This window comes from Sebastes fasciatus, chromosome 6 (genome assembly GCF_043250625.1).
Source record: "Sebastes fasciatus isolate fSebFas1 chromosome 6, fSebFas1.pri, whole genome shotgun sequence".
Taxonomy (NCBI): domain Eukaryota; kingdom Metazoa; phylum Chordata; class Actinopteri; order Perciformes; family Sebastidae; genus Sebastes; species Sebastes fasciatus.
The window spans coordinates 23,360,062-23,372,746 of record NC_133800.1 but is presented as its reverse complement, the minus strand read 5'-3'; the positions used below and the strand labels follow the sequence as shown (position 1 = coordinate 23,372,746).

At 40.4% G+C, this 12,685-nt stretch overlaps 1 protein-coding gene across 1 annotated transcript; it reads right to left on the bottom strand.

Moving 5' to 3' along the window:
- Positions 1-839: 839 nt before the first annotated feature.
- unm_hu7912 (un-named hu7912) lies at positions 840-9,725 on the bottom strand. Its single transcript, XM_074638581.1, has 2 exons — positions 9,453-9,725; positions 840-5,450 (listed from the first exon to the last, which is right to left on the bottom strand). Exon 2 carries the CDS (start codon positions 5,396-5,398, stop codon positions 2,180-2,182), a length of 3,219 nt encoding a protein of 1,072 aa, XP_074494682.1. The 5' UTR covers positions 5,399-5,450; positions 9,453-9,725; the 3' UTR covers positions 840-2,179.
- Positions 9,726-12,685: the final 2,960 nt, after the last annotated feature.

The following is a 12,685-nucleotide window of genomic DNA, read 5'->3' as shown; positions in this document are numbered from 1 at the left end:
TCTTAGTATCCAAATCCAAAAGGCCACTAAAGCAGGACATTTACCTGAACTTCATCCCCTGACAGCACTGTAATATTACAATGTAGTACAATAATAACAGGCAAAAGAAAAAGCCATCACATTTTCCATTTTGAGATTTTGAAGGGAGTGTAATATCTGTCTTCTTCCACTAGGTGGTGGTCTAACAACAAAGAAGAAAGACATTTCAGGAAAATAAGTAAGTAAGCAACCTGTTACAGTAACACAAATCAGACATGTTGTAGCACATTTATAGTAAAAAAAAAAAAAGAAATAAAGGATGAGGCATCAGCCAATTTGAAACTCAAACCAGTTCCTCAACAAAATGGTCAATGAAACAAGATAAAGAGGAACTGTAAGTCTTACATCTGTATTTACTGTAAAAGATGATGCAGGCATCATACATAGTAGCCCTAACAAAATATTTACATTTTTTCACTTCATAAACTTGTATTGACACTGACAGACTACCTACATATAGGCAGTCTGTCAGTGTCAATATGACATATGTCAATATACAATTTGAAAAATTTCAACCTATTGGTATTTTGTGTTATGTTATAGTTTTTGCACTTAATATAAATCTAAATAAATAGTTATTCTTAATTCGTATGCAATGTACATAATCCATTTATATGTGTCATAAAACAATGTATGAAATCTTAATCATCCTAGCTGAAGAGCGAAAGGGACAGGCAGTTGATGTCTTCGAACATGTTGATCAATGTGTATATCAATCCTATTGATTGGAACTGTCTTATTTTACCTTGTAAATGCCTTATAAGAGTACTCTGGAAGAGAAATGCAAATCCACAAGGTCACTCGTTAAATTCCATTTATTATATATTTATATATGGGTTATAAACATCACAAAATAGAAAGTTGAGGAAGGTCTTGCACAAAGATATATATATATATATATATATAATCAAGTAAAAGAGCAACCTTAGATTAGTCAACAATGGCAATGGAAGCAGGCATATCATCACATCTGGGTTCAGTGCTGCAGCTGTGTTAGGAACATTCTTATTTCATAATGTATGTTTTAGTGCAAACAAAGTCTTTGCAGCTCTTGGCTCCAGGGAATTATTCAATATTAATAATAAAATAGGATTTAACAATATAGATATTAAGGTTGCTCTTTTATTGCATATTGTTTAAGAACATACTGTGGTATTAGTTACAGTAAGGTCTCATGGTCATGATGTTCAAATGATCTAATATTCAATATATATACCTCTTACATTTCTAAGCATCAAATGGTATCTCATTAACATAATAAATTTAATTATAAGCAATATCCATATTAAAATACCTGAATATAAATAGCATGCTTTGAGCAAAATAATTATTCATTTACAATGGTAGTTCAAACAACCTAAGTCAAGAGCTGTCAAGCCTTTAGAAATAGCTAAACCTATACATTGCTTCGTGTCAAATGCTTTTTTTTTCTCGACTGAAGGCCACTTTCAAACAAAGCAAGTTAAAATACGAGAATGACATCAAGTCTTATCACGAGATGAAATGAGTTTCAACTAAAAGTCTTAACGAAGTGGGAAACAAATAGGTGGTTTGATTGTACTTCTTTGTCTATCAAACAATAATTAATATGGCAATAATAAAAAAGTACCCACACAACTACAGTATACTTAGGAAATAATACTTAAGTACTAATAATCAGTTGTAATATTACAACCACTGTAACAAGGTATAATATACATTTCTGATATGACATTTGTTGGAGAAATCAATAATGGATGAATGTTACAATATGAGACCTGGCTGTGCTGCCTACAATTATGGGGTGGCAATCAGACTTCATAAATATTGTGTGCTTCATACACTGTCTGCAGAAACTGCACAGACCATACATGTTCACATCTTAAACACCTGGATAACTTGTGCCTAGTCTACATGCAGGCTATTAACTCTTCTGAGTGCAACAGGATCAAAACAAGCCAAAAACAACATAGGGCAACCTTTAAAAGTGTGTGTGCGTGTGTGTGTGGCGACAGAGAGAAATAAGAGAAAGAGAGAGACAGAAAGAGAGATTGGTCACATACAGTATATACACATATTTCCATATCAATTTGCTAAAGCACACCATGTATTTACAGTATGTACATTTAGTGTAACTGACATCATTATCATTAGTGCTGTACTATATAATATCATCCAAGAGATGAGGGGTACCCACCCAGTCCAGTGTTCTTGGCTCGGACGCAGCCATGATCATGCACATAAACTGTTTCCCTGTTCTCTTATCTATCGGGTAAATCGTAGTCGGAGTGAACCCTTTGTTGCTCTCCACGAACTCACACAGCTGATTATAGATTTTGGGGTACTCGTGACGTAGGAAGACTCCCCTGGTCCTGAGCTCGCGCTGGATATTGACAAAGCACACCTCTCTGGCTTTCCTCCCCTCCTCCCCCTCCTTGTCAATGTCCGGTGTGCCTGGAGGCGGGGTGAGGATGAGAGTTTCCATTTCACTATCCTTCCTGAGTACCTTTTTGTCAGGGCTTGAGGAGGCCAAAGACACCTTTGCATATTTTCGAACTGTTGGCGCTTGGACCCTCGGGGAAGGTCTGTTAGGCACTAGTTCACCAACAGCTACTGATACATTCAGAAGGAAACATTCATTGGGGTCGTACTCGTTGCCTGCCTGCTGCAGCTCCTTGCAGTATTCGCCTAGGTTGTCCTTGAAGCCGTCCAGCTCTCTGAGAGACAGGTATGTGGGAGACATGAGGAGGCTCTCCAGCCCAACTTGGAGGAAGTTGTCAGCTGTCTCCGGATTAGCGAAACCCAGAAAGAGAACACCTCTCCCTCTGGAGAGATAACCAGCTTTAGCAACGCGGGAGAATGCTTTGTGGATCTCTGAATTCTCTCTGCAGAACTTAAGACTGTGTCGACACACGCTGTTCACACGGCCGTAAAGACAGGTCTCTTTGTGGATCTCCCAGGCGTCCCTGCGACAGTTTCGTGAGCAGTAAAAGGTGTAGCAACTGTGACATGATTTGAAGTACAAGCAGGCGTTGAACATACTCTCAATCCGGTTGCACTTCTTGTTAGCGCACACCATGGTGTCGTCTTCGTCTGTGCTGTGGTCTGGAGAACATTCTTCTGTGCTCCTATGTAAAGCATCAAACCCACTATCAGGGTCTTTGATTGTGTCAGGACTGGATTTAGAGGACGGGAGCTGTGTGTTCAGACATCCTAAGTTTTCAAGTCCAGAAGATCCTCTGTCTTTGTCATCATCTTCAGTAATCAGTTGTTTCAGTTGGTCTAAAAGGCCTTCACTTGACTTTCTGCCAGTTGGCGGTTTGTAATCAACGACCAAATCAGCCAAGAGTTCGTCCAGTTGCTCTAGACTCTGCTGGAGGGAGAAGTTGTTGTGTTTCCTCTCTTTGGTTATGTCGACTGATGTACTTTGTGGCTGCTTGTGATGCATTACTCTCGGAGATGGCGTCTTTTCACCGTCCAACATATCCCAGCTGACGGTGTGCACATCACGCCGCTTGCTGTTGCCTGCGCAAATGTCATTATCTGTTATTGTGATCTCAGGAGTTACAAACCAGTGCCCGCTCTTGGTATTCCTCCACGGATTGCTTGAGCCCTTCTCCAACGAGCTTTCAGAGAGCGAAAGGGCGGCGTAGCGTCTTGGTGAACTCGAGAGGTTAAGTATGACAGGTTGAGATGTAACATCAGAGGACGCCGCTTGCTTCGCTTGATGGAACAGGTTCTCGTAGCTTCGTCCGCGAGGCACTGATTGCTCTCTGTCATGCCGTGGATACAGAATATTGTCCCAAGACTTGGAGTGGTTTCTGACCTCTGCTCCTAGTCTACTTGTCTCCGAGCAGCTGTTAGTAAACCACGGGGGTATACTGGTGTCTTGCCTTACTCTTGGTGGTGTGTGCAGGTGAGAGGACTGGTTAGAATAACCAGATATACTTGAGCGATACCAGTCATCTGAAAAGGCCTGCGACATTCGAGGGCGACGACGGCCCTCCGTATGGTATGGCTTTGGTGGAAAGTACTGCTCCTCAGGGGAGCCTGGTTTGGAATAAAACAACCTTGAGTTACTCATATGGTATGGATTGAACCGGCTGTCCTCTCCATAGTAAGGTCTAGACAGTGGAGTTTGAGAAAAGTATGATCCTGCCTCACTGGTAGAGTAAGGCCTACTATATACGGAGTGTGCTGGCTCTCTGTTGGGAAGGTTTTCTGTATAATACGACCTGACAGGAAGGGTGTGCACCCATCGAGTCCTTGGATCATACTGACTAGTCATTGTACTACCATGGCTGGTTAGGCTGGACCGGTCATCCTGAAAGTATGCTCTAGAATAGGGATGGACTGGATACCGAACAGGGTCCTCTGTGTAGAAAAACTTGGTTGGTATGTTAGGATTTGAGTACGCTCTTTGTTCTTGACTCAGATATGGTGCTGTTGGTGATGGCATTCTGTGCATGTCTAGGTGCTGGTATGAGATGGGAGACATGCTGGTGGTATAGTGGTATCCTTGTCTAAAATCTCCACTGTAGCATTCGCTTGGAGTGGGCGTTGGTGAGGAGACAATCTGTCGAGGTACATACAAACCTCTACTGCTACTGGCTTGGGAGTATCTCTGCCAAAGATGATCAGTCCGTACATTGGGAGCCTGCCTAGATGTGTGCTGCAGTACAGCAGCATCTGGCTTAATGTCCACACGGCACCTGACGTGAGGGGTTATGGCTGGTTTGTCTGGTTTATCCTCCTCAAAACAGTCTGAGACATAGAGGGGAGGCTGATGCTGCAGTTTGATAGGATGCACCTCATTCAAAAATGCTCTGTTTGAGGGGTAGGGTTCTCGATGTGTTTCAGAAGTCCTCAAGGTATCCGTCGCAGCCTGCGGCACATCCCTCCCCTTCCTGGCTCCTGGAGGAGACACTGAGATGGGCACAGGAGTGAGGGTGGACTTAATTCTTGGAGCGCTTCTAGATCTTGTTCTCTTTTTAGAGTCTGACCATGTAAGATGACTGGGTTTATCCTGGGTGCTGGTATGCTGCTGGAACTGCCTGGTGTTGAACAGATCGGGAGACGAAAAACGAAGGTGCCCCGGTTGATCGAGTCCATTCCACATTAGATCTTTGCTTAATGTCTGATGCTCTGCCCTCTTGTAAGGGTACTCCATTGAGGAAGAGAGGGACTGCGGGTCATCCAGTGACTCAATGAAGTCAAAGCTGCGACAGTGTCTTTTGTTGATGATTTCTGGTTTGTCGATCATTTTTGAGTCGCACTGTCGGGAGGAGTGGAGAGAAAAGGAGCGGTCAGTGATGGGATTTAGAGTAAAGTCCCGATATAGAGTCGATGCCAGTATATCAGGAGGATGCGTTCGTGTCATCTTAAAGGGACCTCAACGCTCTCCATTCAGTGTGTTTCAAGATCAACACAGCCTGGGGAAAGGAAGAGAGAGAAGAAAACAAATGCACTTCAATGCAATTTAAATGCTGTAAATGCCAGTAAATTGTTTACAGCAATAGTAAGTTCAGTTTACGTTTGATTAGTCTGTGAACCAAATCCCCGAATACATTTTAAATCATTTTTTTGAATCTGTTCAACAACAACCTGACCACAGACGCCTGCAATGATGATTGTGTATAAATTTAACACATGTAGTTGCTCATTTACTAACCAAGTTACTTTCGTGCAGACAGCCACAACATAACATTAAATCTGAGCAACGTGACAACCATTCATTATATTGAAATTTTTTTAGCATATTTGAGGGGGCAGTATGTATGCAATCAAACCACAAAAACTGACGAGACACGACCTTTAATTAGACTTACTGGAGACAATGTATGCTAAAACAAGCTATTCACATTATCTTGTACTGCTAACTAGAAGGTATCTTTATTAAAAGTAAATGCAAAACATAACTTGCCAAATTGCTGGTAAAAAGTATTTATTTTTCATTTTACGTAAAAACTTTTTCAAAAGATTAATCAATAAACATGGTAGGAGACAATAATATTAGTTATTTTAAACTATAACAAATTTATATTAATTGTATTGCATTACTGCAGCACATCTTGGTTTACCATTAGATCCTGTAACCTATAACCAATTACAGTACATATTAGAGACAAAACAATATTACAATAAAAAGTTAGTTGAGTTTTAGTATCATTGTTTTTAAAATTAAAAGAAATGCATTGCAACAAAGCATTTCCGTTTTCCACTGTTTGAATTATTCACATCTTATAAATAAATAACATACAGACAACTGCTATCAATCTCAGCTTGAACATCCAGAGTATCTTTTAAGGCCTTTGAATATTTTAATGGTCAAAACAATTCCGTTTCAACAATGGATTTATGTGTCACACACACATGGGCTTCCTTGTTGGCACCCACCCACGAGCTAACCCTGAGTTACCATCTGTTCGTTGTGAGGAGAGAGGACTGACCAGCCATCCCCCTGTCATGTCTCCACAACATACCTAAATATCACGTCCTTTCACACATGACCAACCGCGACAGACAAACCAACACTGGTATTCACTGCTTTGTTTGGTACCTTATAATTCTTTCTTTCAAGGACATATTAAATGATACCTGCTGTGTGTGTATTTTGCTGCTCTGAATATAAATAAACACAGCAGCTACAGTTGCATACAAGGATGATGTATTTAATTTTAAAAGACTGTTTCTAGATTTGCATGAATGGGAGTCAAAACATTGCAAATTAATACCAGATCACAGATTAGTTTTTGGCAAGATGGATCACCTAAATTTAATAAATTTTACATACATTATCAGCTTTTTTGCTTATATTTATTACGAATTTTGTCCAATTACATGAAGTAGTAGTAAATATGTTTGTATTCATGTGATAGTGCTAGTGTTTCAGCTGCACGAGTAGTTCAAGGTCTCAATTTGACTTGCTACATCCAACAATAGTATAACAATGTAGTAAGGAACTGCATCGTAGTTTAAGAGCAAATTTCCCCATCTTTACAAATCCTGTAAAAAGTATAATCCCAAAAGTCTGCTGCTCTTATAAATACAGGTTACATACTGTGCTATTACCAGCGGTTCTATCACCGTTGGGTCTAACCGCCACTAATGTCTAATATGATGGCTGAATGTCATTATAACACTGCATGAATAATATCAGGGACTACTTCTGTGTCACTTGTGCCAATATAGCAGGAATGAATTCATTATTAATATCCCATCAGTGAAGAATATGTAAATGATGATGAGATGGAAGTTAAACTATATGCCACTAGATGGGGTAAAAAAAAGTTCCTTAAATCCATCATCTTCCTTTTTCTTCTAGGTTTGAATGAATGAGGTGACGTGTCAGCAAAATGCAGGGCCTTCATGAGACTTCATTTTATTACACAGCATAAAAAAAATAGACATAATAAGGTGCAAGATGTGAAGGATGAACATTCAGTCTATGTCTCAAACTGCTACCCAGCTTTAATACTTTAGTGGATGTGAACAATTGCTCTCCATCACGTTGTAATTGTTAAAGAAGATATGAATGGGTTTAGGATGCTGTGGAAATAGCTGCTGTACAACTCCCAATAGGGATGCTTCAGTATATAAATGCCACAAGGGATTAATCAAATATCATAATTAATAATGTAGGTCTACAATAGGTCACTGATGACATCACTACTGACCATCACAGACAAACTTTTAAGTCCCTGTGGAAATATTAGGCTTGTTTCTGAAGTTAAGTGTTAACAGCACATTTGTTTTTAAAATTAGAGCACAAGACAAGAAGGTTAGGCTAACTAAATGCCTGCATTCCTCCCTCTACTCATCCTCATCCTCATGGTCTAAAAGGCTGCTCTTCAATAGAGAGGGACTACACTTTCTTGCACAAGTATAAAACCACATGCCACATACTGTCTCCATGGCTACAGCACACAGCAAAAGGAACCATGAAGCACTCCTGGAGTTGCACACCGAAGGGCACAGTTTCACTCAATATGAATTGCTTTAATATTGTCTGTGTGGTGCAAAAGATCCATCTATACTGTGAGTGTGACTTTATATTGACCTTATCGAAAGGATGCACCAATGATAATACCTTAGAGACTGTGCTATATTTTTTGTTGCATGATGTTGTGTTTTTACTAGTTTAATTGGGGCTCATTTCAGTTTGTAACTAAATCAGAATCAGAATCGTGTTTATTGCCAGGTGTAAGAGGTATACACTATAGGAATTTGCTTTAGTTTTGTTGGTGCAAGTCAAACAGTATAATAACAAAAGAATAGATTCAAAACGTTAGAATAACATTTTTTAATTTCTACCAATATACAATATACAAAATAAGCTATAAACAAAAACTAAAGCTAAAAACTTGTACATATAGTCTGCCATTTTGCAAGGCTTTTCCCAGACAATAACAAATGTGATGCGTACACTGTAAACAATTGCTGTTAATTTACAGCAGGATTTCAACAGTATTAACCTGTTATTGCTAAAAACAGTGCTTTACTGTTAATACAAAAGAAAAACCTGTTAAATTACGCTCATAGGCCGTTTTTTAACTGAACTATAATGCATTCTTAAAAAACAACACTTTACTGCTGATCAACTGTCTAAAGTATCATCAGTAACAGTTTCATGCAGTATTTCTTGAATTCTGGGACCTGATCTGCACATGTGAGGCTTGTACATTGTACATGATTTGAAAATCAGTGAATTAGCTCTGTTCTTCACTCACATGTTGTTATGGTTTGGATTCTGTGCTTGTAGCCAGCTATAGACAGACATTTTGGGAAAAGTGTCAACAAGTTTAGTGTGACTATTCCTATGTCTGTAACCTGCTAAGTCTATTCATCTAGGCAAAAAATAATGTTTATTAAAATGTATGTAAAAAATAAATAGTTCATTAAAACAAATCAGTAAGATAATGTAAAAGGAAGGTGAAAAACAGCTATATAATGTATCTTTAAACAGTAAATTAACTGTAAAATACTGTGAAATTACTAAAAAAAAAAAAAACTGTATTTTTCATTAACAGTACAAAGCTGTAAATTCCAGCTACTGTATAATAATGTTAATTTTACAGTGACATAAAGGCAACCCTGCTGCCAGTTCTTTACTGTTATTTTACTGGGAAATTCTTAACAGTGTGTATTCGCTTGAAGCCTCCACATGGGGCCAAAATCGAGGCGCATTCAGCCTTGAAGCATTACCAAATACTTGCTCTGCACGCACTTCGACACCCCCTTTTATTTTGGTGCTGCGGCACGATCGGCCCTCCATCCTTTAGTGGTGCCTGACCTAATGCCTTTGAGCATCAAATGACATCATATGCGGGGGAAAGAGAGACAGAAGCAGTGGGTTCAAACCAGCTGATGACGAGTTCGACTAAGTTTGGAAATGACAGATTTCTGCGAGAGATCGAGGGGGCCTTTTTACTTACCGTATCGCCAGTGAGGAGATGTGATGCGGTGGACATGGTGAAGCTGCAGCCTGCTCTCCGACAGCGACACCACTACCGCTCCTGCTGCTGCCTGCTGCTGCTGTGCGCCTCCAGAGAACGAGCCCTCGTCCTTCATGCTGCCTTTTACATGTTGTCCACTTCACCCAGCGATGCTGCTGCTCACTCTCGGATTTGTGCGTGTGTTTGTGTGTGTGTGATGGAGGGGGTAAAGGAGGAGGTGTGTCTGCGCTTGTGTGCGTGCCTCTGGAGGCGTGGTTGTGCGTGCTTTTATGAGGAGGAGGAGGGATGGTTGGGGGTGTTGGTGGGTGATCAGTCTCGGAGCAGCAATGCGGTCTCTCTCCGTTCATCTCAGTACATGGAGCCCTGAGGACAGCATGCCTGAACTGCCGGAACTGCTGCTTGTTTGTTTGCTCTTCCTGCAGTGTAAAAGTGTAATCATCATGAGGCAAAGCCATCCTGGCATTTACATTTTTAGAAAGTTTGCAGACAGACTTAAAAAAGCCTGCAAAATTGGGCCTCTCCTACACTTTGACTGGTCATTTCTAGTGCAACCTTCTCCCACACTGTTGCGTTATACATGGTGGTGAAAAAATACAGTCTTGTGCCAGTAAACTGTGATTTTTGTAGCCTATTTTCTTGTGATGGAAGTAGATGTGTCATATAAGGCTGCATTATTTGCAGCCTTATATGGTTTCACTATCTGTTAATATCATGTTTATTTTGTTTATAGCTTATTTTGTATATTGTATATTGGTAGAATTTCAATTTTTTAATTCTTATTTTATTCTTTTATTATTATACTGCTTACCTGCACCAACAAAACCAAAGCAAATTCCTAGTGTATACCTCTTACACCCCTGGCAATAAAAACGATTCTGATTCTGATTATCCATTAACCACCTTCACTTTATAGGTGACTCGGTGTCCCACTTTATGAGGGACTGCGCAGCATTTCTATCCCACGTCCCACATATTGAGACGGTGTCCCACATTTTCATTGGCTCTAGTTTTCAAAAGTCAAACTGCACTGCAGGACAGAAGCTTTTTTTTTTTTTTTTTTTTAAATCTGGCTTTTATCCAATGGCTGTGAAGAAAGCAGGGGAGGCTGTCATCACGGGGCTGTGTTTGCTGTCAAACTGTGCACTAGTGGGTCAAGTGCAGGTTAACATTTCACCGTCTATGCCCAACGGGGAAAATTGCGAGTCACTGCAAAGTCACGAGCTATGCAGATTTAGGCGGAATATGATGGAAACTACCACAAAGGAAAGGAAGAGCAGCTACAACAAAGACTGTGAAACTACTTATACGTGTTTATAAGCCGGTGGAAGGTGATTCTCAAGAGTTTTTTTGTGAAATTTGACAGTTATTTTTCAATTTCACACGGAGTAATACGACATGAAGCGACACAGTTCATGTGAGTCTCAAGAGAAACGTGCGGCTCAAAAGGAGATGTGCCGATCTATGGATGCTTTCGGGCAAAGCATAGAGATGTTACAAGATAAGGGTCAGAATAGAAATGTTATTTAAGTTATATAGATATTATATCAAAATTGTAAACTAGCTCTCAGCCTTGGTAACGTGTCCCACATTGTCCCACACAAATATACTCTTTGTCCCACATTTGGTTTGTTGGGATCTGGTCACTCTACATCACTTATTTTCTTGATTAATTGATTAAAGAAACAGTGTGTAACTTTTTGGGGGATCTATTAGCAGAAATGGAATATAATATTCATAACTATGTACAATCACCTGAAACTAAGAATTGTGTTGTCATTAGCTTATAATTAGCCCTTCTTATCTACATAGGGAGCGGGTCCTCTTCACCAAAGATTGTATATTGCCAAGAAGTGAAAGCCAATTGTTCGTTCCATTACAACATCAGCGCCCAGCAGCAGAGCTACGCTTCCGCTATTTTGGTCTGAAAGCAACTACCAGGTGCCAGTAAAAATTCCGCCTAAACAGTGCTGTACAAAAGTAAAAAAAAATTATTTCTATTCTATTGTCATATTCTACACAAGACTTTCATCCAGGAAACCGCTGTTCGTTACGTGACCCATGTTCACAATATTCATTGTCATTTTCACTGTGCAAAAGTAGTAGTCTTAAGCCCAACCATGTAGTTCTTTTCTAAACCTATCTATAGTGGTTTTGTAGCCTTATCCTGCAGTGACGCCCAAGGGTAACTAGTGGTTTTGATGCCAAAAATAACACCAAGGGTGTGACAAAGCGGCAGTATGTGACGAGTTGGGATGAGAATGTGTTGGTATGACAAAAAAAAAGCATCAAACTGTTGCTCTAGTGTGATGGCCTGTTGACTTGTGTGGCCAAGAGTTGCTCCTTTGAAAAAAAACTCTTTTACTCCATGGAAATCTTCCTTTATACAACACATCGCCTTTGCTGTTTGCAATCTTGCAAGATTAGAGATCAGTTCTGTTGTGCCTTCCCTAGCTTTGCCCTGTGCCACACACATCTGCCCCAGAATCTCACCTCGCCACAGCCTTCTGCATTGTCTGAATTGATGATGGGGACAGCTGGCTGCAAGCCCCAGCCGGGAGCATGTGACCGCCGCTGGAAAAACTGCTTACTGAAGCACTCTCACAGCAGATAGAAATCACTACAGACAAACTGTGCTGATGGGGCTGAAGATCGCAATGATACTTAGCTTTGACAGAGCTCATTTTGTTGCAAGAAAGACACTGCTTGCACTCAGTAGATGATCACCAGGTTTTTTTCTATTATCTATACTTTTCCTGCCTGCAATCGTGGTTACAAAACACCATAGCTAACTCCATCTGTGACACACCACGTGTATGAGATATGATTCAGAATGACAGTACAGTGGATCTCACATTGTGTGGCATCCAGCATCCCCGAGAGTGGGATCTATCCGAGCATGTGTGACTCACCCTCTCCAACACAGCGCATTGGCATCGGTTTGTGTCAGCTGTTGGTTAGCAGGCATAAGTGTCTGTCAGCTGGCTGCTAGCAGGTGTCTTAGGCACCTTTGTAGGCTCTGTGGAGAGGAAAATCAATGGCTCTCTGTTGATTAGAGGACCCTCTGACAGGGATCAATCAGGCTTATACCACCACAAAGCAGCAACATTAAAGCAGAACACTGCTTCACTCCGGCTCAAACAAGCCTCCACGCTGCTCTGACATATCAGCCATAATGAGCCATAAGGAAGAATCTGGACATTTGTTCTTACATT